Source organism: Phodopus roborovskii, unplaced genomic scaffold (assembly GCF_943737965.1).
Source record: "Phodopus roborovskii unplaced genomic scaffold, PHOROB, whole genome shotgun sequence".
Lineage (NCBI taxonomy): Eukaryota > Metazoa > Chordata > Mammalia > Rodentia > Cricetidae > Phodopus > Phodopus roborovskii.
The window spans coordinates 19,417,782-19,444,829 of NW_026125391.1; the positions used below are offsets into that span (position 1 = coordinate 19,417,782).

The window sequence follows — 27,048 nt, forward strand, 5'->3', positions numbered from 1 at the left end:
GCAGTTCCCACTTCCCGAAGCATGTGGGTGACATGGCCTCTAATGTGTCCCATTGCTGAGGCAGGTCATCCTTTCCCTTCACCACACGTTTTTTTTTGTTTTGTTTTTTGTTTGTTTGCTCCGAGAAGCACTCTTGCTTTCCTGGTGCCTGCACTGAGTTGTCTTCCTTTGCTCAGAATTCATCCTACAAGGGGAGGTTAGAGTGAGCAGGCTCATGAGACTGCTGTAACCCCGAGAGGAGACCAGCTTTCTCCTGAGTGACTGCTTGGCAGGCAAAATCCATTTCCATGAGGCCAACTGTTTCCTGCCCCTGTGTATCTCATCACCAGAATCATTAGCAAAAATGTCTGCTGGGCCTTGACATTTCCATTTAGAAGATGGATTAATTCTGAACGGAGCCTAGAGTCTCCTTGGCAGGATTCACACAATCCCAGGTCCCTCCACCCCCAGCTAGACTAGCCCTCTGCTGGGGGCAGACAAAGAATCTAAGACCTAACCACAATCCCACCGTACCCCCCCCCCAATCCCATAAAGTCATCTTGCCTAGTGACAGTGTTGTCTATAGATGCTACTGTAGTGTTCACATAAGGAAGAAAACTCCTAGATGCATCAGCCTGCTGGCCTTAGTGAGAAAACACCGATTTTAACCAGTAATCACTTAGCTCCTGTCTGTGGTGGGTGGAGGTGGGCCTGCCTGAGCTGCCCCAGCTTCTGTCCCCAAGAGGAAGGAGAAATGGAGTTTGGGGCTCTGTATGACCCCACACACACACACACACACACACAACCTGTCAGCTCAGGCAAGGCCAGGCTTCTGTGGGCATGTGCATGAATGGATGTCATTAGTGATCTTGATTCCCGATACAGGAAAGCCTGGCCCCTACAGAGAACAGCAGGGTCTGTCCTGTAGGCCACATTGTTAGAACTCCAGGTGGCTCCAATGAAGACATTGCAGTTCAGTCAAGAAAACTGGACTGTTTCCACGGGAAAGGTGAAGATAGGGTTTTCTTTCTCTCTTTAATAAATCGTAGTAGCCAATTGCATTGTTCATTATACATTAACAATTTAAAAACACAGGGATTTGTCTAAGAGGCCACTCAGGAAGCCTGGATACAAAATGCAGACTTCATAGATGCCCTTGCCCTGAGGACCTCAGCAACCGCTCCTCCATGTCACAGTCACATATCCACGGGACACATGACTAGTAGACACATGGAGGGACAGGAAGGCAGCTGTCCCTGGCATCCATTCAGCACCTGCCAAGCATAGTTTGAACCCTCAACTCTCCTCACCTGGCACCACGGGCTCCACACTGGGAACTGACTCTCCCCAGCGCACGCGCACACACACCTGCTGCCTGCCAAGCAAAGTTTGAACTCTCAACTCTCACCAGGCCACAAGAAGTTTCCAAAACAGACCTGAGCCTGACTCCCACTCTCTGGTACAGATTCCCCCCACCCCATCTCCTCCCTGCTTATTCAAAAGGCAAATGTTCTCCTCAATCAACATGCACTCTTCCCTGAGGCTACATAAAATGTAAACAATGCCACCTCCTTCATGGGCCCTGGCCCTACCTCTGGAGAGCTGGGGGTCGCCAAGCTCATCACTCCATCAGTTCTGGAGGCTGACAAAGGATCCCCACTCTGTCTCTGACACCCCACAACACAATCAGTGACAGGAGCCTGATGTGTGCCTTAGAGGGCACTGGCTGTGGAGGTCAAATGAGTCTCCCACCAGAGGGAGTTGGGGTGCCTGTCTCAAGATAACCCCAGAAAAGGACAGATCAGGGTCCCATGAAGTAGGGTATAAATCTTATACATTGAAGACATCCCAGGGAGCTAAGAGGTCAAGGAGGGCCTGGCAAGTCTGATGACCATTCATCCATTCATTCATTCATTCATTCCCAGAAGACATCCCAGGGAGCTAAGAGGTCAAGGAGGGCCTGGCAAGTCTGATGACCATTCATCCATTCATTCATTCATTCATTCCCAGATGGTAGAAGTAACCAGCAAGTTGTCATTTGTCCTCCACCCTGTGCACAACACACATACACTACACAAGAAATGTCCCTAACATACAGCTGCCATTCTGAGACACACAGGTTACAGGACTGTCTATCTAACAGCCATGTTGGGGGTGGGGGGTGGGGAGGCCAACACTGCTTCGAGCCTCATGAGTTCTGGGGACCTGGAAGCTCACCTTGAGGAACCCTGCCTTGGCATAGGCATTCTACTTGTTATTAACAATTCATCATCTCTACCATCGACTGGGAACACAGAAATAAAATAGACTTGGTAACCAGGAGTGCTGCAGCACGAACATAGGGCTTGGCCCGTGTCCTGCTATGGCCACCAGACTGGAGCCTGACTCCACCCACCACTCCTAGCCCACAGCCCAGACAAGGTCACCAGCACTCAGTGAGCATACATGGCCTCATGCACAGCCAGCTCCCGCATCTCACCCGCAAGGCTCCCTAGAAGCCCAATAAGCTTGCCTAGGCCATCTCAGCTATCCCATAATGGTTCTCCCACATGCTCCATGAGCAAGTCCCAAGGAAGAGAACTGCAGGCACCCGAGAGTGGAGAAAGTCAGAAAACCATTGCCCACAGATCGCTTCAAGGAGAGACAGAGCAGCCACCAAGTGTAAACAAAGGTTCCTCTCTCTGATTCTGCCTTAATTAGAACGACAACTCATTGAGAGCAATTTAATGTTGGTTCACGAAAGGTTAATGAGATTCCTGTTTTGGAAGTGTTGAATACAACACAGACTTAACCAGAAACACAAAGCTAACCTTTATTCCCTTTAATTATTCGGTCAGGATAATTTCCTTGGAGCTAGTTTAGTCTCAAGATGGTTCTAATTAAACAACAGTGAACTTTGAAATCAACATCAACTCACTGAGCTGCAACTCAATTTTCAAATTAATCTGCCGTGGAACATGGGAGGGTTGGCGGCCTGAGTGGGGGAGATGGGGAGATGAGCTTAGACCTGCTCAGGTGTGTCCAGCTTCAGCCTCCAATGACAAGACCATCCCATCAGGCATGCTTGCACCATCCCAAACGGGCTGGGGCTGAGCTGTACCATCAGGTTGCTCCTACCTGGCCACAGCCAGAGGCCTGAAGTGGCCCCTGAACCAGCAGCCCTTGCATTCCCCTTCACCCACTCACACTCATTCCCATTCATACCCTTCCTCTTCCCCTCCCCCTTTCCTCTCCCTCCTCCAACTCCCCCCTTCCTCCCCTCCCTCCTTCTCAATTCCTATCAAAGATTGGTTAGCTGAGCTTTGCATTGTAACAGCTTTTCCCAGTGATGGGAAGCAAGGCCACCATTTCCCACGACCTGCGGCAGCTGAAGCTGCCTTCCACCCCAAGGTGACGTTTGCAGTGACCAAAGATCCCAATCTGGCAAGTACATGGTGGGCTATGTGGAAGGCCTGTGCCTTGGCGCAGCAACAAAGCCATGTGATCATGACAAACATCAGTGACCACGGAAAAGGTCAGGCTGAGGGAAGGCGTTGTGTCCTGGCCGGGCTGTTCAGAACACAGAGAAAAAGATGTTATCTAAGGAATGTTGCTCCTAGACACCCTGCACGGCCCTTGCTGCCCATTCGTGTTTTGCAGCCAGAACCCTTGCAAAGCCTGTGGTGAACTTCAGATCAGGGCAAGCAGAACACAGCCTGCTATGGTCAACACCACCTTCTGAGCCACACAGACGCCAGGATTTCAGGCACTGGCCTATTCCGTGACAGCAGCTGGTGACAGGAGACCATGTACTTCATCCATCCAGTCCTTTCCTAACACAGGAGCCTAATGGGACATGAGTTTCCCAAAACAGAAGCCCAAACCCCCCCCCATCAGTCTGGCTCCCCCCAAGCCTGTGGTGAGCAACAGACCCCCCCCCCCAACACACACAGGCATTTGATACTCCACACACTAGGAATATGTCCACACGGGAGGGGCTGTGTGTTCTAGGAAACCTGCACTGAAAGCCACCCCAGAATGATTTCAAAGGCATTTCCTTCCTTCGTCTCAACAAGTGAAATCAACCAGTCTCAGGAAGGCAAATTGAAAATTCTAATCATGTGGGTATTTGTGTGTGTGTTTGCAGGTTATAAAAACCAGGCAGGGAAGAGAACTTAAGGGAGGTGAGAAATAGGGTAATGAAGTGTATGTAATGAGAAAGCAGAAACGGTCTGGAGAGGGCTCAGCAGCCAAAAGCACTGCTCTAGCAGAGGACCTGGACTCGGTTCCCTCCATGCACATGGGGGCTCACAACCACCTGTAACTCCAGTTCTAAGGGATCTGAGGGCCTCTTCCAGCCCCCTCCAGCACCAGGCTTTCCACAGTGCACATACATACATGCATGGACACAAACATTCATATACATAAAGAAAACAGAAGAGGGAACTAGAGACTGGAGGCAGACAGAGAACCAGGGGAAGGGAAAGGAGGAGGAGGGCAATGTTCAAAACTATAATGACACATGTATGAAGATGAACTTAGAATGCTCACCTATAGGGTTAATTTCAAAAGTTGCTTTTCTTAGCTGGGCGGTGGTGTCAAATGCCTTTAATCCCAGCACTGGGGAGGCAGAGGCAGGCACATCTGAGTTCAAAGCGAGCCTGGTCTACAGAGTGAGTCCTAGGACAGCCAGAGCTACACATAGAATCCCTATCTCATAAAACAAAACAAAACAAAAATAATAAATAAATAAGTAGCTATCCTTTAAGGCACCCTTGGAGTTTTCACACACCAGGGAAACTAGAATGAGGAAAATTCCACTCCCTGGGAAGGGAAAGGCTACACTGAGGAGGCAGTAGCACCTGGCCTTAACGGTGTGCCCTAGGGGAGGTAAGGAAACTGAATGTCCTGACCTCTGTTAGCGTGCCTCTCGCCCAATAGCAATAAGAGAACTGCCCCCAGCGCCCACCAACCTGGCAAGGAGTCAAAGCAGCTTTATAAAACGGCTCTGAGTCTATAGTCACAGGCAAAACCAGGATGGCCTGGGCAGCCCCACTGCATTGGGCCGGTGTGTACAGACTGCTGACTGGCCTAGTGAGAGCCATGGACTCCAATAGGCCAATGAGGTGTCTTCGCCTGGGATTCAGGGTTGGGTTCTGCTGCCTGGACAATCATTTCCACATGTGTGATATGAGAAAGATCCTGGTGTGTAGAAAAAGCACCCACTGGCGGCACAACCTAGACATGGCATGAAGAACAACTGGCGTGTCCCAAAGGCAGCCTGTGAGGCCCAGCTTCCCTTGGGCTCTGGGAGATCCCCCTTTCTGCAATGGTTAGTCGTAATGGATCTACTGGACAGGTGTCACTAGAGGCTGTCCCCAAAGAAGTCATCCCAAGGAGCTAGTGACCATTCCCAGCAATATCAAACAGTGGCACTGGCAAAACATGAAAATAGTTCACAAAAAATGGCAACAACAAACCTCTCAAAGAGAAAATTAATTTAAAACAGTAAATAAAGATATTCAACATTATTAAGGTTGTATAAGAAGGTAACTGAAACCACAAAGACATTTTGTTGTGTATTAAACTGGCAAATATCAAAAAGCTAGATAATATACTCCACTGGCAAAGCGGATCAGGTGCTTTCATGAACCAGGCATGGACCAGCCCCATCTCTCAGGAGAAGGAGATGTCAAGATGGGAAGTAGCATCCCTTAGCCTGAAGCCTCTCTTCCAGAAATTATGCCTCAGGTATGTTCAACAGTGTAGCAGATTCTAGGCAGAGAAGGTTGCGTGGGGGCTAAAGCATTCTCTGTGAAAGCAAAACCTACCTTTGTGACCATGTGCACTGGTTACTTTTCTGTTGCTGCTAGAGGATGCCATGATCAAAAGCAACCTCAGGGACCAACAGAGTTATTACATCTTACCTGGGAGATAGAGTTGATGCAGAGGCCATGGTTTGCTCCTCCTAGCTAGCTCAGGCTGCTCTGGAACAACTGGGACCACTTGCTGAGGGATGGGACAATTCACAGCAGACTGGCCCCTCCCACATTAATTAATCAAGAAAATGTCCCACAAACTTGCCCATGAGCCAATTTGATAGACATTTTCTTTTTCCCAATTGTGGTCCCTTCCAGTTTGTATTAAGTTGACCCCCCCCCAAAAAAAAACCTAACCAGTACACCAGGTAAAGAAAACTCTGATGGGTTATAAAATGCACATGAACACAGTCACATCGCCTGAAGATGCCCAAAGAGAGAAGCTGACCAGCTGGAACTAGTTATGGGCGCTTGTGAGGCACCTGAAGTGGGGGCTGGGAATCAGTTTGGCTCCTCCAGGTGAGCAGTAAACACTCTTAACTACTGAGCTATCCCCCCCCCCCACAGCGACCCCTGGCCCAGGGAAGACTCAAAAATGATTTATATGTATAAATGTTTTGCCCGAGTGTCAGGTATGTGCACCCACAGGCTTGCCTCATGTCTGTGGAGGCCAGAAGAGGGCATCAGATCCCCTGGAAATAGAATTACAGATATTTGTGAGATGCCAAATGGGGCTTAAGAACTAAACCTGGGTCCTCTGGAACAGCAGTAAACATTTTCTTTTTGTTTTGAGACAGGGCTTCCCTGTATAACAACTCTGGCTGTCCTGGAACGAACTCTGTAGACCAGGCTGGCCTCGAACTTTACAGAGATCCTCCTGCTTCTGCCTCCTAAATGCTGGGATTAAAGGTGTGCACCACCACCAAATGCCCAGCAGCAGTTAACATTTTTAACACTGAGCTCTCTCTCCAACCCCGGGGAGGGGGGGGGCGGACCACTTTTTACAATTGCCTTAATAACAAACAATTCAGTCAAAATTCACCATTGAGGACTACCACCAGGGTGCTGGAGCAGCTAAACACAGGGTTGTGCCATCTCAAACACCCCACAAAGGACTTAATAAGGAGAAAAAATACCTGGGGGGGGGCGTGAAATCCATCCAATAACATTGACCAAAATGTCAGCTCCCAATTACCAATAACAGAACAAGTATCGTCTAACAAATAGGACACTGCATCATTCCAGGGGAGACCATCAGACAAATTCAAGTGGAGGGATGTCCCACAAGACAGCTCCCCAGGACTCTTCAATACTCCATGTCAGGGCGGACCCTGGGAGCTGTTTGGATTAAAGGAGACTCAAGGATTTATGGAGCTTTCGTGTTATTACACACTAACGGAATCCTGGATGTAAAACAAAAACCCTCACCAACTAGAAGCATGGGTGTTGTACAATGCTGTCCTCAGGGCATGACATGGCTGTGGCCCAGCTTCTAAAATCCCTTTCCAGAGGGAGATATACACAATATCCACTCCTCCTAAGGATGTGTAATCCCACCAGAGTTCACTCTGGGGGACCACTGAGTCTATTAGGCTTTCTTACAGAGCATGGCTGAGGGGTTACTTACAGGACATGTGTGTTCCTCTCAAGCAATGCACATCGGGAAAGCCTGCATGAGGAAAGCCTTAGGTAGCAGGGATGAGAGCTGTACAGATGGAAGTCTCCTCCACAAGCCTAAATACTCTAACCCTCCCGAGGAGGCCTTGTGGGATTAAAGAAGATTTGCATACACCAGGTGTCGGGAGCAGCTGGCTACTCAGGTGTTGGCCTTGTAACCCTCCTGACCCTTCCAGGAAGGATGGATGTAAACAGTCAAAAAGCCCAGCTGGAAAAATTCTCTTGCAAGGCAAGTGGGAGCAGCTGAACGCCCCAAGATGGTGGTTGCTCAGGCTCGGAGGGTAATCATGAACGACACGCCATCTTGGACTCCCAAAAGTCAGGCCTATTTATGTTCAGTCTCGCAGGGACATGGTGTTCATGAGACTCTCCCCTTCCTTGTGATTTATAGGCAGCCAACAGTTGCCAGGAGGGAGGGAACTCAAGAATCCCCTCCGTGGGGATAAATTGGCAGTTAATGTAAGGAATACAAGGGACTTGGTCCCTAATGGACTGACTCATGTGGGTCATTAGGGACACTTGGTTAGCTCTGGCTGAGAGCCCCTTTAATTCCATGCCCTGGAGAACAGACAAGGACTAGAATTACTGGGAACTGGGCATCCAAGAGGCAGTTTTGATGCCCAGATGCTTGGGCCAAATAGCACCGCGTTCACAGGAGTTAAGAACTGGGTTTGAGCTGTGCACATAACCAGAATGACATTCAGTGCTGCTGCAAAACAGCAACAGCAGCCCAATCAGTAAACTGCTTGTCTTGAAAGTACAAAGATCTCAGTTTGGTCTCCAGAAAGCCCGGTATGGTGGCATGTGGCTGTAACTCTAGCACTGGGAAGGTGGAGACAGGTGGGTGGCTTTCTGGCCGCCCAGCCTATTCTACTCCTCAGGCTCTGGGCTGTGATACACTAGCTAAAATACATACATACATACATACATACATACATACATACATAAAGACACAGATAAATAAAAAGTGGGTGCCACCTGAGCAATGGTAACTGAGGCTGTTCTCTGACCTCCACAGGCACACACACAAATGTGTACACATGCATACTCATGTATATACACACCACCACTCCACACACCTGCAAAAGTTGATTCAGTAGGTATGTGGACGTTGGTGTAAGATTTTACTGGCTTTTCCTGGGCCCCATGGAACGTGGGACATGGAAGTCTGGCTGGTTTAGACTGGCCTATAGAACAGGTTCATAAAATTGGAAAGCAATCAGAAGGGTACAGGAAACAGAAAAGGCAGGAGGTGGGGGGGCTTGTCTGAGTCTCTTGAAATCGAGGTCATAAGATTAGAGCACGCCCGGGAAGGAAACCTAGCAGAAGCCAAATTTGGTGTTACTGAGCCCCTGGAAGGCCTCAAAGGCTGGGCAAAAGAAGCATAAGGGACAGGACAGTGCAGTTAGCACCTGCTGAATCACCGACCAATCACCCAGGTAGTCTCTGAACACATTGAGCGGGCACTTATGATGGAACCAGTCCTTCGGCTTAAACTGGTTCCCGCTGGTACGTGACCATCTGCCCCTGGAAGTGTTGACTTGTGTTTACTTCAGTTGACAAGATTTGGGGTCATCAGGCCAAAGACATTTTTTGTCTCGAGGTGACTTAAACCTCCATCCAGATTTTCTTGAATGGTTCCCCGGATTTTGGTATACTGTAGGATCGCTCTTCCTGTATCCTCACTTTTTTTTATGAGTTGGAAATGGCCAGCTGGGGCCTGCAGCTGCTGGGTGGGCCTGCCAGCAAGTACCTCCATCCTGCGGTGGCAGATGGCTGACATCACAGGCCAGGCCACCGAGAAGAAGCTGTGGGTAGAGGGATATAAACCTTAGGACTCCGTGTTCACACAGCAGCTGTACAAGCCCACTTGTCTTAGGGTTCCATTGCTGTGAAGAGACACCATGAGCATGGCAACTCTTATAAAGGAAAGCATTTAGTTGGGGTGGCTTACAGTTTCAGAGGCTTAGTCCATTATCATCATGGCAGGGCACTGTGGCACGCAGGCAGACATGGTGCTGGAGAAGGAGCTGAAGAGTTCAACATCTTGATCCACAGGTAGCAGAAGGAAAAACTCTACAGGGCGTGGCTTGAACAATTATGAGCCCTAAAAGCCCACCCCTGAAGTGACACTTCCTCCAACAAACCCACACCTACTCCAACAAGCCCAAACCCCAACAGTGCCACCCGCCATGCTTCAAACCACCACACCCTGACCCCCAGAAATGTTAAATACAGTTTAGTTCTGCCATGTTTCCTGGCCAGACAACATCTGCTCTGGTCCTCCAGGAGAGGAATGTGTAAATGGATTTTTCTTTGGGCCTGCAGCTCACAATAAAATGACATGGAGACTGACTTATTATAAAAGCTCGACTTAAGCTTGTTCCACTCTCTTATAATTTAACCCAGTTATATTAATCTGTTTTGCCTTATGGCTTTTTACCTTCCTTCCATCTTACACCTCCTGTTTCCATGTCCCCTCCTCTCTCGTACTCCTGGATTCACCTCCTCTTCCTCTCTCTGCCCGAAGTCCCACCTAATATCTTCCTGGCTAGCTTTTGGCCACTCAGCTCCTTATTAAACCAATCTGAAGGTGCCTTGGCAGACCACATCTTCACAGTGTACAAAAAGATTATTCTGTGACAGGAATGCTCTCTTGCTCCTGCCCTGGCAGTGCAATCTAAGCCCTGCACCTACCTCAAGTCAAATTCTGCCAGGGAATAGGTGTGAGCCGGGGATCAGTCTGGGGACAAGGGATAGACAAGGGCCTCCTGACCACTCCACCCATCTCTGAATGACATGTACAATTCTCTGGGAGGGGCAAGGGGGATTGGATAAGGGAGACAAAAAGTGCGAGTGTGTACTTTTTATACAGTAATAAAACCAAGTTTTCAAAAAGAAAAAATATTAAGCTTGTCTGTCACAGGGCCGGGCAGTTATGCCTAGAGAGTAAGCTGTGCAGAAATAACACTGGGCTAGAAACTGTTCGCCCAACCCAGTGCCTGTGAGAAAGGCAACTGTGGTCAACAAAGAGATAGCAGGCAGCCACACTCAGGCCCAGAGACAGTCAGGTCCCAGATGCTAACTCTAACCAGGCACAGCAGATGATGGTATAGCTATGCTCCCTGGTGACCCCAAGTCAGCCAGAGCAACAGGAGTCAGGCCTGACCTCACCAAAACTGCCAGTGAGGAAATGTGCAGCACCCCAGAATGAGACAGTAGAAGGGCTTATGAAGACTAATTGGATTTCAAAGGCCTGGCATAGTGCTTCCTACCCATGCTACGTTCAACACTGATCTTTTGAGGAAACGATAGTTTTGATAGTTCTCTTGTTAACATTTTTCTTTGGGGGTCCTTTAGCTGGTTCCTTGGGCCTTCAGTGGTCCTGCCCACCCTTTGCTAAAGGTTTCATTTAGTAGATAGAACGCTAACCTCTCTGCAAACTTAGAAGAGCATTTGAAAGCCAAAGAATATCTAAAGGCCGGAGATGGGCAATCAGTTGATACTCAATGCAAAGATCAGGCACAGCTGTGAAATTCTTAGGACCTTCATGATGGAATAAGGTACAGATGGCACCCAAGGTTAATGAAAGAGAGAAGAAAAATCCCCCAACATCCCCTTGTCTATTAATCTTAAAACGAGAGTTTGAATGAAGGTATCCTGTGTGGGTGAAAAACGATGCTCTTAGAAGTCATAGATTATTGAATGAAAATCCCATGCCAGTGACAAACTACCTCCCGATGAGCTGCTGGTCAAGGCCTCTGAAACATCCCTGTTGTTTATGCCCAGCATGGACCACATGGTAAGATCCTCTTTGGTTAAGACGATAAACACTTGGGTTGCAAGGCCTACCAAAGGCAAGCTGGGACTGAGCTAGAAGCTCACACTGAGGGTTGGCTTTAGAAGACACTACAGAGGCTGCTGGAGAATCTACAGCAGAGGTCCTTCCCCACAATGGGCCCTGAGTGCTACACTACCAAAATGCCAGGTAAGGTATGCCCACCCAATGGTACAACAGTGCCATGACTTTTTATAGTAGTAACTGTGACACAAATAAAAGCCTAGAGAAGAGACTGGGGTTCAAGCTGAAGATCAGAGAAGCAAGCAGCCAGCCAGTAGCTCTTACCTCTATCAAGGCTGAAATGGAGCTCCTGTCTTCCCTGATGGAAAGCTTTTGCTTCTTCACTATGTACCTCTCTAGTGCTGGGATCAAAGGTGTGAGCTGTTTCTCTTAGACTATTCATTCTCATGTGTCCCTAGGTGGCCTTAAACTCACAGAAATCAATGTGACTCTGTCTCCAGAGTCCTGAGATGAAAGGTGTCTGCCGCCACTGCCCAGCTTCTATAGCTAACTAGTGTGGCTGGCTTTGTACTCTGATGTGCAGTAGCTTTAGTAGATCATAAGCAATGTATCACCAGTAAACAACTGCTGCTCCACAGGAAGAAAGTCCTCCATCACTGCAGTCAGCCAAAAGCCCATGGCTGGGGAGAACACAGGCACCAGTGAGGAAGCTACTGTGCTTTGTTTTGCTAAATCGGCACAATATGTTCATGAAAAGCCTTCAAAACACACTTCTGTGCCCCTAGACTGGTGCTGTCAGCCTTGGTCAGAGAAGCTTCTCTTTGCAGTGCCTTGTGTTTACGATGGGACAGCTATAACACACCCTCAAAATCTCAAGGGACATCCAAGAGCATGTAGAAGAATGTAAGATCCAGAAGAAGGGGGAGTGTTGTGACACGCTGTCCTCTGGTGGTGCCCTGGTGAACTCCCAACAACCACGGTCCCCCTTCCCCACTCCATGAGAACTGCACAAGACAAGCATGTTGGGTTTCCATCACGGGAGTGAGGAGCTTCTGAGGTGCTGCAACTCCCCCCCCCCCCCGCCTCCCCACACCCTCACCCCTGCAAGAAGTTAAGGTTCCTGGAAGAAGAGGAAGAGCTTTTTTTGTTTTTCCTTTTTATTTTTTAAACAGGATCTTATGCTAGCTGTCAAGCTGGGCATGATGGCTCACAACTTTAATCCCAGCACTCCCAAGGCAGAGGCAGGCAGATCTCTGTGAGTATGAAGCCAGTCTGGTCTACAGAGTGAGTTCCAGGTCAGCCAATGAAACAGAGTGAGACACTGTCTCAAAAATAAATTAGGGGACTGGAGAGACGGCTCAGAGTTTAAGAGCACTGGCTGCTCTTCCAGAGGTACTGGGTTCAATTCCCAGCACCCACATGGTGGCTCACAACCATCTGTAAAGAGATCTGTTGCCCTCTTCTGGTGTGCAGTCATACATGCAGGCAGAACACAGTACACATAATAAATAAATCTTTAAAAAATAAAATAAAAATAAATAATTCCAAACTGAAATTTTTACTGATGTATTTATTCCACAGTCAAGTGAAGCATTACTAAATGAGAATTTCTGGTGCGGCTGTCTAAAGTGCAACCCTGCAGGTGTTCTCTTTCCCATGATGGACACACATAACATCTCACTAAGGAGCCGGGCAACGTAAATAACCCTTTCAAACAAGCTGCCCAACAAACAGAGGCAGATTGCAAATAATTTCTATTCACATTTGACTGCAAGGTGAAAAAAGCCCCCAGGTGACCTACTCGAACCCCTCATTTCACATGCCTGACCTCGCCAGCTTTTGTCTTCCTTCCACAGTCACACTAAACCCAGAAAGGACTCTGCAGTCCCTGCTTAGCCCATGTCCCAGAGGCCCTGAGCACAGACTGCCTGCCATTAATGAGGCTATGAGCAACATGCATCCAGAACCTCCAGGGAAATCAGGAGCACAAACACTGCTCGCTGTCATTTCCTGCAACAGTGCATTAACTGTCAAACCAGCACTGACATCTGACAGGCCATCTGCATCTCACTAACAACCAAAACATTTGTGTTCTTATCTTTTCCTTTGTTTGCAAAAATGTCAGACCATCCAAGTGGGGGTGGGGGTGGGGGACACAGAAAACTGAAAATTCAAAGGGTTTGTGCCACCAAGTAAACCAGTCCTCCACAGGCTAATTCATTTATTTTTGGGCTGGGAAGCCATGTAGAGGGCAATCAGGCAGTAGATGGTCCCTCCCACAGTCAGCGCCATGGTGGTCCGGTAAAGCATTTGGTCAGGAAGGCCTCGTTTCAGGTGGATGGGCACACCGTCAGCCTTCTGGAAAGCAAGGATTGACAATGAGCTGGTTTATAAAACAAGCTTTTACAACAGATGGGAGAAAAATCTGTCCACCATGGAAACTCCATAAAGGCAACACAGTGGAACCTAGATGCACCACATAGTGGCAGAACACTGCCTTTCAATGGAGCTCAAGATTTTAAGAATGAAGTCATTCTCTACAAAGGGTCTGAGGCAACAATATACAGCAAAGCCCATGCTTCTACGGTCTTTACCATGTTATTACTCTGCCAAGAGAAGGGCCCTGGGGAGTTTTTAAAGAGCAAAGACAATCAGAGCTAAACAGAGCCCAGGCACAAGGAATGCTCTGAGCATGTCTGCATTTTGTTTGGCTCAGAGAACAGTCAGAACATGGGCAGTCAGCAACACTCTGGCCCATTTGTAACCAGCTGGCCTTCCTTCCATCAGCTGGCTAAAGCTCTCCTGTAGGAAATTTAATTCATGTTTTACACACATTCCAATAGTCTCTTACATCTCACTCATCAGATTGAAAAGACTTACGTGATAGCCAGGATGGACCTGAACCCGGACATGCTTTCATGGGGGAAGCAACTTGCAGTGGTAGCTGTAGTGGGCTCTGCCACTCCCAGCACTCAAGAGTCAGGTAATTAGGTTCTTGGTTATCTCTAAGTAGATTAATCATACTGAAGTGTCAATTCTCACTTCTCTCTGTTGATGACCTACCTAAGAGGGCATCCAATGTCCACCAACAGTGCAGTGACCTGTAGTACCGAGCAAGCCAAAAACAGAAGAAAACTGGCAGCCTGAAGTCACTGCGCAGAGCTGGTAAGATGGCTCAGCAGTTATGAGCCCTTGCTGCTCTCTGGTCAGTTCCCACAACCACCTATAACTCCAGTTCCTGGGGATTCAACAGCTTCTTCTGTCCTCTGCACGCATGTGACATACAGATACAGATACACATATACGCGTGCTCAAGTGTATGTGTGTGTGTGTGTGTGTGTGTGTATGTATGCATATGTGTGCGTGCATGTATGTGTGTGTCATACTTAAGTAGGCATGGGCTGATTTAGTCATTACATACACTCCTGTGTTCTCTTACAATAACTATGAGGAGCCATGCTACGTGAACGATGTGAAAATTAATTACTGCACACTACATGATGATGAGGTCTTTGGCCACCCTCCCTCTATTACTGGTATCTTCCTGTAAATAGGTTCTATATGCTAATGGAGTAAACTAAAACCAAAAGGAGGCTGGGTAGAAACAACACAGCTGTAAACTTGAGTTTCAGAAGCTCCCACCCATACACATTCTAACACATTTCAGTTCTCTGCTCCAGTCTTCGCTCACCTGGAAGAATTTCTGCAGCTCTGGAACTTTGTTCTTCCCAGCATAGTCATAAGCTGTCACACTGGAGGTCAGTTTAGTCGGTGTGGCAAATATGATAGGCGGTGCTTCTGCAGAAACTGCTGGCTTTAACCCCTGCAGGAAAGCAAAGGACAACAGCAAGTCTTGAGTATGTCTGAGCAGCTGAGCTATTTCCGGAGGCAGGCTGTCTGGGATAGTGGACACAGCACTAACTATATAAGGGAAGGAGCAGGGTCTCTATCACTTGTATTATGAAGGCTTTGGGTGCTTCTCAACCCTCTGACACACACCTTTAACTACTTTCCCAAAGCAAATTGTCAAGAACTCTAACAGTGAGCTAGAAAGGTCCAATGTGAGCTTCAAGAAGTACTGTGTCTACAAGGACCTTGCTGTCCTCTTCTCATCTGAACTAATGCTCTAATGCAGAGGAATCTAAGTCAGTAAAGTGCTTGTGCTTGTACAAAGGCCTGAGCTCACTCCCCAGTACCTTGTATAGGCTGGGGATGCTCCTGAACTAGACACACACACACCCATTTCATTAACAGCAGTGCAGAACAGACAGCTCTAGCAATAGAAGATTACTGGCTGTGTAGAGCAGGAGTGTAAGAAGGTGCTAATTGAAGAGGACAGTTCTTTTTAAAGTTATGCAATTATCCTAGACTTAACTGTGGGGGCTGCAGAGATGGCTCAGTCATTAACAGCATGCACTGCTCTTGCAGAGGACACAAGTTCACTTCCTAGCACCCAATGTGGGGTCACATCTCTCACTTCCACAAGCACCCAAACACAGGTGCATATACCCACACAGAGTCATATACAGTTAAAAACAATAAAAATAAATCTTTTGTTTGGCTTTATTGAGACAGAGTGGCCTAGAATTTGCTGTGTAAACCAAGCTGGCCTCAGACTTACAGAGATCCACCTGTCTGCCTCCCAAGAGGTGGAACTAAAGCATGTGCCACCGTTCCCGAGTGCTGGAACCAAAGGCTGCCTTGCTGTTGCTTCGGTTTCTCACAGTGTTTTGCCTTGGCTGTCTTGGAACTCTCCATATAAAAATCAGGACAGCCTCTTCCTCCCTGGGATCAGAGGCATGCTGAGATTAATGGTGTATGCCACCACCTCACGGCTGTTTTCTTTCTTTCTTTCTTTCTTTCTTTCTTTCTTTCTTTCTTTCTTTCTTTCTTTCTTTTTCTTTCTTTCAGAACCTAAGGGCAGGAGGTTGAGGATGTAGGTCATATCAAGGTGCCTGCTTAACAGGTGCAGCCCCAGCACCATAATAAACAAACACACAAACCAAAACCAAAGGGAGCTCTTGTTTTTATCTGAAGGCGCAAAGCAACACGCGCAGACAATTCTCCAAAATAACACTGCGTACTGAAGTTGAAGTTTAAGAGTTACAAGCCAGTGAAATCATCTCTTAAAGTTCTAACTAGGAAAATTAAAATGTTATGTTTGAAAGAAGTTTCCAGCCTATCCTCTTCTTACTTCTCAAAGGAATTCATCTATAACCAACAAGACCGAAAGATCAGGTATTTAAAACATCAATGCAGAGAGAGGCAGGAAGGTAAGAACGAATTACAAAGAAAAAAACCACTAATGTTGTCTCCACTCACCAGGCATTAATTCTAAACCAAAGCCAACCAACCAAATGTACTGAAGCACAGTTGGTCTGGCGCAGAAATGGCCTATCTAGGGCAATGCACTCATTCACTCACTCACCAGGCATGACTGCCACTTACTCTTCACCGGGCACGCCCGAGATCATCAGCTGCTTCAACAGCTTTAATAATCTCATATACTTACTATAAAAATTCAAATACAGATTGTTAAGTTACCTCGGTGTCTTGCTCCATCAACTCTTATGAAGTGTGCATTCTCCTCAATGAGCCTCAGCTGTGTTTACTATCCTGCCCATTAATAGCGCAGTCGGCTGGTAAGAAGAGTGTATGATGGTGCTTCACCTCCCTGTCATCACATGCTAAGTCTCCCAACAGCCCCAGTTTGCAGGCAGAGAGCTAGCCAGCACTGGGCTTCTGGAAAGCTGGCTAGACTAGGAGGTGGCTTTACATGTATGTATGTATGTCTATGCATTATGTGACTGCCACCAGAGGAAACCAGAAAAAGAACACAGGATCCCCTGGAAGTGGAGGTTCTGATGCTGAGGATGAACCTGGGTCCGCTCAAAGACCAGCCAGGAATGTCAGCTGTTCCAGACCTTGGAATTACTAGTTCAACACCTGGATTTAACAGCCTAACTGCACTCTGCTTCCACACTCGCTGCCTGGAGTCTGCTCTGTAGCTCTGTTGAAATAGAGTTCTGCACAGTGCACTCTACTCTTTACCCATTTCAGCCCCATCCTCCTCCTTAACCTCCCACCACCACCCATACCCCTATAAGCCCCTCTGACTGGAAGCATATTTCTTCTCCTGGAATGGCCTTCAGATTTATTTCTGCATGGCTTGTGCTTTCTCACCTTCTTGCATCACCCTGGGAAACTTTTCCAAAACACCTTATCTGGTTTTTGTTTGTTTAAGCCAGGTCCATGTATCATGAGTTGGCCCTTAACGCACATGTATCCCAGGCTGGCCTTGAACTCTTTCTTGATCCTACTACTTCTGCCTCCCAAGTGATAGGATTACAGCACCACACTCTATCAGCCCCTTTTAAAACTTCATGTCCCCCTCCCAACCCTGCAAACAAGCTAGCCCACTTTCATGCCTTGTTCTTGTCCACAGCACTTAACCACCATCAAACATGCTATATCCTCCTTTATTTACCACCTCCCCCTTGTGCAACAGACACCCCACAAATGCAGGACTCTAGCATGTTTTGGTCACTAATCATATTCACAAGACTAACAAAAGCAACTGATTTACAGCACCTTCCGTACACATTTGCCAACTATGTAACTGTACTAAGGAAGGCTACAACTTCACCACAAAGTAGACTCATAACTGAAGGCTAACTGGAACTCCATGGCAGAGCCTCCACTCCTGTAGCAAGGGGGAAGCTCCTGGAAGGTCCTTTAAACTGAGAGAAACAGGGCTTTACTTTTTCATACCCACTGCACATAACCCCTACCCCAAAACAGTCTACAACACTTACATTCTTCCTGTTCAATTGCTAAAAAGCAAGGAAGGAATGTGTGGCGGAAACTGAAGATAGGGCCTGCCACAAGAATGCTAAACAAATGCTTGACCACACCTCCTCCAGCCTCTAACTGTTGGAAATTGTGTACGATGTTTAAAGGCGCAGATCGGGGTTATCAAGGACTGTCAGATCAGGGTTATCAAGGATTGTGTGAGCAGCGGTGGGTTTGACAGTGCTGCCCCACTGCCTACCCAGCTCAAATTGAAAACAAAACACAACAGGATTTATTTTTAAATAATGATTTTGCATGTGTGAATGGTGGGAAGGGGGTAGCCATCTGTGTTCACGTGAATGCAGGTGCCTGAGAGGCCCAGAAGACGGCATCATATCCCTTGAGGTTGGAGTTACAGGACTTGGGTACTGACAGCCCCACTTCGGTCCCCTGGGACAGCAGTATGAGCTACTTGATGGAGTAGCCACCTCTCCCACCTCCAGCTGAAAGGGTTAAGCTGACTAGCTCAGCATTTTCTTCTTTCAGGACTGAGGAGGGTGGACGGAGAAAATTATCCCCATTTAAAAAAAATGTTTTAATGGGGGCTGAAGGGAAGGTGGCTCCCAACCATCCTTAACTCCAGTTCCAGGGGATCCAATGCCTTCTCCTGATCTCTGTGGGTACTAGACATGCATGTGACATACATACATCCATGTAGGTAAAACACGCATACACATAAATATGTAAAAAGACAGCTTTTCTATGTTCACCCCGATGTATGGCTGGAAACTAGGCTAAATCTTCAGTGGCTCAGATCATTTTATCACCATGTCCCCCTGCCACCTCACACTCCAAATGCCACAAATTCACTATCAACCCACTCCCCGTCTCTAAGGAGAGCACCACCACTCTCACATTCCCATGTCTCTTTGGATACCCCTTCCTCATCCCCAGGACGCCACTCGTCAGTAGGACATTTTACCCCAATTGTCTGCATCCGATCGCCTACTAATTTCTTACAAAATGTAGTTATTGTATCACAGGCTCCTCATGATTCACCTCCACAGCCAAACTTACTCAACTCCTCTTTCCCCTTATCCCCCACACCTAGATGATCATTCTACTGTAAAACACTAGAATTGCTGGTCATACGGTAACACTGCATTTCCCCTTTTAAGAAACTACCTATGTTGGCTGATTTTATGCCAACAGTACAGCTGCAATCTGGGAAGGAGGACTCTCAATTAAGAAAATGCCCCCATCAGATTGGCCTGTAGGTGGCGCCACTCCTGCGTTGGTGTTCCCTGGCGCTGAGAGATAGCAGACTGAGCAAGCCATGAGAAAGGAGAAAGCTAGCAAGCAGTGTTCCTCTGTGTTCTCAACCTGTAGGTCACACCCCTTTAGGGGTCAAATGACCCTTTCACAGGGGTCGCCTAAGTCCATCAGAAAACACAGATAGTTACATTACCACTCATAACAGTAGCAAAATTACAACTAAAGCAGCAATGAAAATAATTTTACAGTTGGGGGAGGAACTGAAGTAAAAGGTGGAAGCATCAGGAACGTGGAGAACCACTGTGGCTCTGCCTCAGTTTCTGCTCAGTGATAGAGTGTGACTGGAAGGTTTAAGACAAAATAAAACTCCCCAAAGTGCTTTTGGTCATGGTCTTTATCACAGCAGCGAACATCCTAACTAAGACTCTACCAACCTGTATTAGTGGCTGCAGACTTTTGTTTTGTTTTTCTGAGACAGGGTTTCTCTGTATTGCTTTGGAGGCTGTCCTGGAACTAGTTCTTTAGACCAGGCTGGACTCGAACTCACAGAGATCAGCCTGCCTCTGCCTCCTGAGTGCTGGGACTAAAGGTGTACACCACCAATGACTGGCAGTGGCTGCAGCATTTTAAGTTCTTTCCAGCAATGCAGTGGGCGTCTGGTTTCCGTGAATCTTCACTTCTATAAGCTGTTGTCTGTCTTTTTGACTCCGGGCAGACATAAGGTGGTACCTCACTGCAGGTGACTAGTAATGTCAAGCACCTTTTCATGTGCCTCAATTTATTTGTGGAATATGCCACAAAAAGGAAAGACAGGTGCTTTTTAATCAGTCACTATAAAATAGTTCCCCAACAATTAGCTGCCATCAAATTGACTTACAAATCTCTGTGTTATTGTTACAGAAGTAGCATTTCCATATTTGGCTATTTAAAGCATATTACTTATTCACTTCAAGTAACACTGAATGGTACAAACGTCTTCATCTTACAGTGAACCCACTGTGTCCAAGAAAGGAAGACAAAATACTACTAATTATCAGAATCAGAGCACCAAGTTGGGGGTAGGGATCCTGGAAGGGTTCCTGTAAACACTACAGTGATCCAAGTGAGGTAAAAGAAAATCCAGTCCAACACAACTTAGCTGGTATTGGTTCAAACTTCTAGAGTCTGAACCCCCCCCCACAGCAGTTTATTTTTGACACGTTCAAGCACAGAACAACTTTCAAAGTTTCCTCCTGACAATTATTACAACAGAGCTAAGGTATGACTACACGGCTTTGGCAAGTACGTGTCTTTTGCAAAATACCTATAAACTCTTCCAAAAGAATGGGTTCTATTGACTGATAAACAGTTCTTGGGATAAGGGTCTGGATTAATTATAGCAGTAGATTCTTTTGCAAAATACCTGGGACCTCCTTCATAAGAGTGGGTTCTACTAACTGAGAAACAATGTTCAGAAGTCTGGGGGATTCAGGGGAAGCCTGGCCCTACAGATCACCAGGTTAGTAAAATAGATCCATTCACAGCTTTCCAGGCAGAAATCAAAGAGAAACACCTGCTACCTTTACATCCCTGGTTTCCCTGGTGCTACAGTGGTCATGAGGCCCTACAGTCACTCTGAAACTACAATTCATATAATGCCCATCCCAAACTGCTTCTTTCAACACAGCCTAAGAAAACGTTAAATGAGCTGGAAATACAGCTTGGTGGTAAAGTACTTGTCTAGCAGGTATGACGTCTTGGGTTTGATTGCCAGAACTTTAAAAATAGAAGCTTTAAGTAACTTAGAAATTCTAATACTAGGGCAAAGTTTAATTCAAGGGGTGCCAAAAACTTCGAAAGTCCTGTCTATATCAGGAGTACCTTTAGGTATTCCCTTACTGTGAATGTCAATGGTATTTTAGTGTCACTTAGTCAATATTTTCCTTTCTCCTTTAAAGCAATAGATTATGCTTCAACTCCATAAGAGGCAAATCTACAGGACTAGAGAAAGGGTGCAGCAGTTAACGCCGGCTGTTCTTGGATAGGATCCAAGTTCAATTCCCAGCACCCACACAGTGGCTCACAATTGTCTCTAACTATGTTTCCAGGGGATCTGGAACCCCTTCTGGCTTCTGCAGGCCCCAGGTAACAACAATGGAACATAGACTTACAGTTAGACAAAACGCCTACACACATTAAAAAAAAAAAAAATTTAAAAAGCGTATCTTACAACCATCACAAGAGAAACTGTGACATAAGATAACACTCATATAAGTAGGGAACATTTAAATGTTCAAAAGAACATTTAAAATAAGCCTTACACAGGAGAGTACATGTTGAGGGGTTTACAGGGGGTTCATAAATAGGCAAAACTTGGACTGGAGAGATGGCTCAGCAGTTAAAAGCACTGACTACTCTTCCAGAGGACCTGGGTTCAATTCACAGCACCCACATGGCAGCTCTCACCTGTCTATTAACTCCAGGATCCAACACCCCCACACACTGACATACATGCAGGCCAAACACCAATGCACACAAAATAAAAATAAATTATTTTTTAAAAATAAGCAAAACTATTTATACCTATAAACGTCAAAATGGGAAGACAGACAGGGATTTTTAATAGGGGAGTATGTGAGACCTTCCTAAAGGTGATATAATTAATGACCTGCATACTAATAAAGGAATGGGTTACATGGCATAGGCATGCCAAAACTTCCCTAACAAGAACATATGATCGGTGCACTGAAAATACACCATAGGAGATACAATGAGCTGGGTGGTGGTGGTGCATTCCTTTAATCCCAGCACTCAGAAGGCAGAAGCAGAAGGATCACTGTGAGTTCCAAAACAGACTCCAAAACTACAGAGAAATCCTGTCTGAAAAAATAATAACAAAAAAGGACACAATGAAAACAGCACTTTCCTACACCTTCTGCACAAAAAGTCAATCAACATGCTGGCAATTTTTTTCTTTACAACTCATCGCACTGGAATTTAATGACACATTAGCAGGCTTTTCTAGCCCTGAACTGTTCTTTCAACACATTTTCCTCATTTCCCTTCACATTTCTATAACAGGACAGTCTCTTTCTTCCTTACATACTGACCTCTCTGTCAGCAAAAAGCCTCCTACCAACTACGGGTTGAAAATAGCCTGGCCTATTAAACAACATATTCATAAACTCGGCTGCTACGACATATTATCATATGCTCAATACCTAAAATCCCAAGACTTCTCTTCGTTCTCCCCTAAGAGCAAATTCAGCCCTTCTTGACCTCCTTTATCCTTCATTTAATCTCGGATTGATCATACTTTAACGCTCTCCTCTTAACCAAGATGTAGTGTCCCACAGCAGGAGAAAGGAGGCAATAATAACACACAGAGTATCCTCTACAGCCCATACCGGTCATTTACTATTCTATTCAAGGTTTTCCAGCTTCATGTTCCACCAAGCTTTCCAAGCCTTCACACACTGCTCTAAGCAATACCCCTTTAGGGTATCAACTGCAGCTTTTGGAAAACATATAGCATTTATCCAGCACCATCTGCCAAAAAAAAAAAAAAAAAAATCTGCCCTTTTGACACATACCTCATTTAACCCAGCTTAATGCTACCCAAAATCAAAAAGGGCTCACAACAAAAAGTTAGCAGTCAAGGTCACAAAATTAAGGCTAATAAATTCAGTACCAACCCAATATGAATGGGGATCTAAAATACCACATTTTCACAACACCGAAGCTGGACACCATTGGTAGGCTCTAAGTAGAGCCTGAATGTCAGTTCGCGCAACGGTCACCGTCTGCTGCTTTATAATTAACGAAAGGGTAAACCTCGTTGCGTGTCATTTGCCATGCTTTCCCTTGTATTTGAAGAAATCCGCCTTACAGGCAAGCGTCTCAATTCCGCCCTTCCCATTCCTCCATTCGGTAGTTGCTGTGACAGGGGTAACAATGGGAAGTCACAAAGAGAGCTGGAACCCGAACTCAAGTCGCATTCTCTGCACCACAGACTTCCACGGGAAATCCATCTTAAGCAGCGAGCCACCCCAGGGGTCACCTTGACCCCCTTAGGGTATCAAACGGAACATGTGTGCCAGGAAAACCTTGCCTAGGGTGCACTGTACACAGAGAAGCCTGGGCGATTGCTACCAGGCAGTGCGGGCAGACACCGGGAGACACCAGCAAGCAGAACCCATCGGCCGGCAGCAGCCTCTCCCGGCTCAGACCCGGCGAATGCCTGCCTCGGGCCGCCGTTCTCCCGCCAGAGGCGGTGCGGCACAACTCGTACCTGCGGACTATAGGCTTCCGAGGCCCAAGCTCCGGCCAACTTCTGCGTGAAGCCGCTAAACTTGTAGTACATGTTGCCCGAAACCGGCTTCACACAGCCGCTGCCTGTGCGACCGCCCTAAGGAAGGACCCCGCTTCCCCTCTGGCCGGCCCAAAGCTCGGCGCAGGACCCCTGATCCGGGATGCGGACTGCCCAGGGAGCGCCTGAATGAAAACGTGCTCCCTTAAGCCATGCCAAGGAAACAAAACGCGTTCTCAAGACAGTGAGACGAAAACCAGCTCTAAAAGGACACGGGAAGAGGCCGTGCTGAGACTTTCCGAAAGACGCAGGCATCTCTCTGCCGCTCATTTAGAGGCGGGCAGTGCCGAGACGTTTTGATAAATGCGCAAGCGTCCTGTGGACCAAGCTGGCAGCTGAGAGCAGCACAGTCGGACAGGGTGGGGCCTGCCACTGGGGCGGGGCCTGCTGCTGGGAGGGGATCCGGCATTGGGCGGGACCTGCGACTGGGGCGGGGTCTGGATCCTGAGTCCAGTTGAGGGTTATTTTGTATCTGTTGAGGGGTCTTAAGTACCTAGGGCTGTTAGGAACTTGAGAATTGCCTCTCGTACTAAGAAAGTGACAGGAAAAGGAAGAGAGGGAAAGAGAGAGAAGAAAGGGAAGGAGGAAGCGAGGGAGGAGAAAGAGAAGGGGAGGGAGAACGAGGGAGGAACTCAGGCTTCATGTGGAGGGCATACACTTAACCTAAATTTAAGGCACTTATGTGTACATTTTGCACCTTCTGAGAGTGAGAATTTACTGTCATCTGCATTTATGGGGATTGGTTGCTCATCTCTTTCCTGGCCTCTGTCCTTTGGGATAAACACCTGCAGGGGAGGTAACTGGAAACCCTTGTGAAATCTCTACGGTTATAGTGGTACTCAGTGCAATGTGGAGTGATTTCAAGCTTCCACCGTGTGTCAAAAACTTTTTCTTATAAATGGAGTGTACTGATTTCTTACTCTCCAGGGATGGAGCGAGCTTTCAGTTCTATCGTCTAACCAGAAGTCTTTGTACGCACATTATAGATTTATATATACTACATTGTAAATGTAAGTTGACTAATGGATAGATTGTGCTAAGCTTGACAAAGAATTTTCCATAAATGTGTTGAATCTCCAAACAACCCTATGAAGCAGGCACTGGGGCCATCTCCATTTTTACAGTACAGGAAAATATGCCAGGATTTGGGGGGGGGGGGAAGAGAAGCAACTCACTGAGGTCAGCAATTAGTGGCAGAGTTAGTCATCAGATCAGGGTCAAGATTCTGTACCCTGAGCGCTGTATTACAGATAAATATATATATAAATCCATTCTATGAAGAAAAGGATGGAGGCTGAAAGCTCTAGAGCCAGGATATACACAGGCAGGATATACACTGGATATAATTTTGTCTTTGTTTTCGGCACCTCTAATACCATGGACAACAAAGATTCTGGCAGTTTCTGATGACATGCCAATCAAGTTACTGCCTTTTACAAAGCCATAGTTTATAATGTTAAAATAATAATAATAATTGCAATTTCAGTTTGAGTTCCAGTTTCCCCACAGCTGATTTGAGTCCAGTCATGACCCCTTCTTTGCTACTTTATTTGCCTCCTTGATGAAGGAAAATCCATCATTACCCTGTCTTCCTCACTCATGGTCTGAGACTCAACCATTCAGGAAATTATAAAACTGTGCTAAGCTCATGACCTATGCCTGTTGGTTCTTTCCCCTTTTCACAGTACCTGGCTATAGTTAAGAAGCTTAATTACCATGGTTACTTAATTAACATGATCACATCTTGGCTACTCTAACTCAACCTTCCTTAATGCTGTGACCCTTTAATACAGTTCCTCATGTTATGGTGACCTCCAACCATAAGATCATTTTGTTGCTACTTCATAAGTGTAATTTTGCTACTGCTATGAATCATAATGTAAATATCTGATATGGGACCCGAGGGGTCACGACCCACAGGTTGAGAACCACTGCTCCAATTCCTCTCAAACAAATGCTGGAATTCTTTATTCTAAGAAAAAAACAATAAGCTTGTTAGCAATATTGGATGAAAGGAAAGGTTTTTTTGTTTTTGTTTTTTTCCCTAGATTTATATGGAAAAAGAAAACTGAATGGTTCAGGGCAGTCTTTATCCCCTCCTATCTTCGGGGCATATTTTGGAGGAAGTGGGAGAGAATGTTCCCTAACCTCTAGCATAATTAAGGTGTGGCAGCTTCTTGAAACATAAAGGTGCCTGTCAACATTGGTTATTTTCTTGAAGTCCCTGCCTTCCGATTTTAGATCCTGCAAGACACAATTTAAGAACCCTGAAAATGTTACAACAGCCAGGCTGTTCAGTGGGAGATGAAATGTCAGTAGCAGAGTGTGGGCTGGGATGTCACATGGAGTGGCTGATCATGGAAAGATTTTTTTTTTCCCCTCATTTCCCAAATAAAATGCAACACACCCTGACAGTACTGAAGCACTCTTTCGGCATTCGAGTTTGCACATCCCACCCAACATAAGACATCTTCTTTTTTTTTTTTTTTTTTTTTTAAATCATGATGCCTTCGGATGGTTCCAGATCTTATTCCGAGGGGCAGTGACCAGGATTCAGAGGGTAAAGAAGCTTGCCAACTGCTGAGTGAATTGAGCAAGTGCAGCCCCGTTGGAAGGATAGCTGTTGGATTAGCCCTGCTGCTCCATTTGTGAGGGCTGTGTGCTAATGGCCTCTGGCAGGCTACTCTGTGAAAGCCATGGATGGGTAGCCAATATACATTTTAAATTGAGTTATGTTCAACATAGACAGGAACGTCCTTGTGAATTAATTATTAAATTTTAATTCTCTGATTTTCTAGGATTGGCTTTTTTTTTTTTTTTAATTGACACTTGGTAGGTTAGGCAGAGCTGAAACACAGAAGTCTCATAACAGTTGAGGTGACTGTGACCCCTCTTTTGTTTCCTTCCGCTTTTGTTTCAAAGGATTCATGTATTGCCTGTTTTGGTATCACCTGTTAGAAATATAAACTAAGGGTTTTTTTGTTTGTTTTTGGTAAGCATTTGTCTGAGGGATATTTACCATGAAGAAGTAATGTCTACCCAGGGTGGAGTCTTAAAGCCCCACCCTTCCTCACTTTATTGCTTATTTTGTTGCCAAACATGTGGACCGAGTGACCCTTCCTATCCTGGGAAGGTACTCATGGACAGATAGGTTGTAGCCATTGGGAAAACGAGGTAGGCCAGATGTGGCGTCACAGTGACATGATACTTGTCTAGCTGTGACTTACATCTGCCATCCCTGGCAGTAAGTAAGCAGGTACAGGAGGGAGAGGTAGATATTTTTCCAATATCTGATCTGTCAATCATCTTCAAGAAAGCCATCTTCAACAAAGCATTGAAAAACTAACCTGAGGGCTAAATTCACATTATGATATTGG

General features: G+C 46.4%; 1 protein-coding gene across 1 annotated transcript; it reads right to left on the reverse strand.

Moving 5' to 3' along the window:
- Nucleotides 1-13,435: 13,435 nt before the first annotated feature.
- Nucleotides 13,436-23,759, reverse strand: LOC127214896 (cytochrome c oxidase subunit 7A-related protein, mitochondrial). The gene is made up of 3 exons (XM_051175171.1): nucleotides 23,594-23,759; nucleotides 14,948-15,079; nucleotides 13,436-13,614 (listed from the first exon to the last, which is right to left on the reverse strand). The coding sequence occupies exons 1-3, from the start codon at nucleotides 23,663-23,665 to the stop codon at nucleotides 13,474-13,476; spliced, it is 345 nt and encodes a 114-aa protein (XP_051031128.1). The 5' UTR covers nucleotides 23,666-23,759; the 3' UTR covers nucleotides 13,436-13,473.
- Between the last annotated feature and the right edge of the window lie 3,289 nt (nucleotides 23,760-27,048).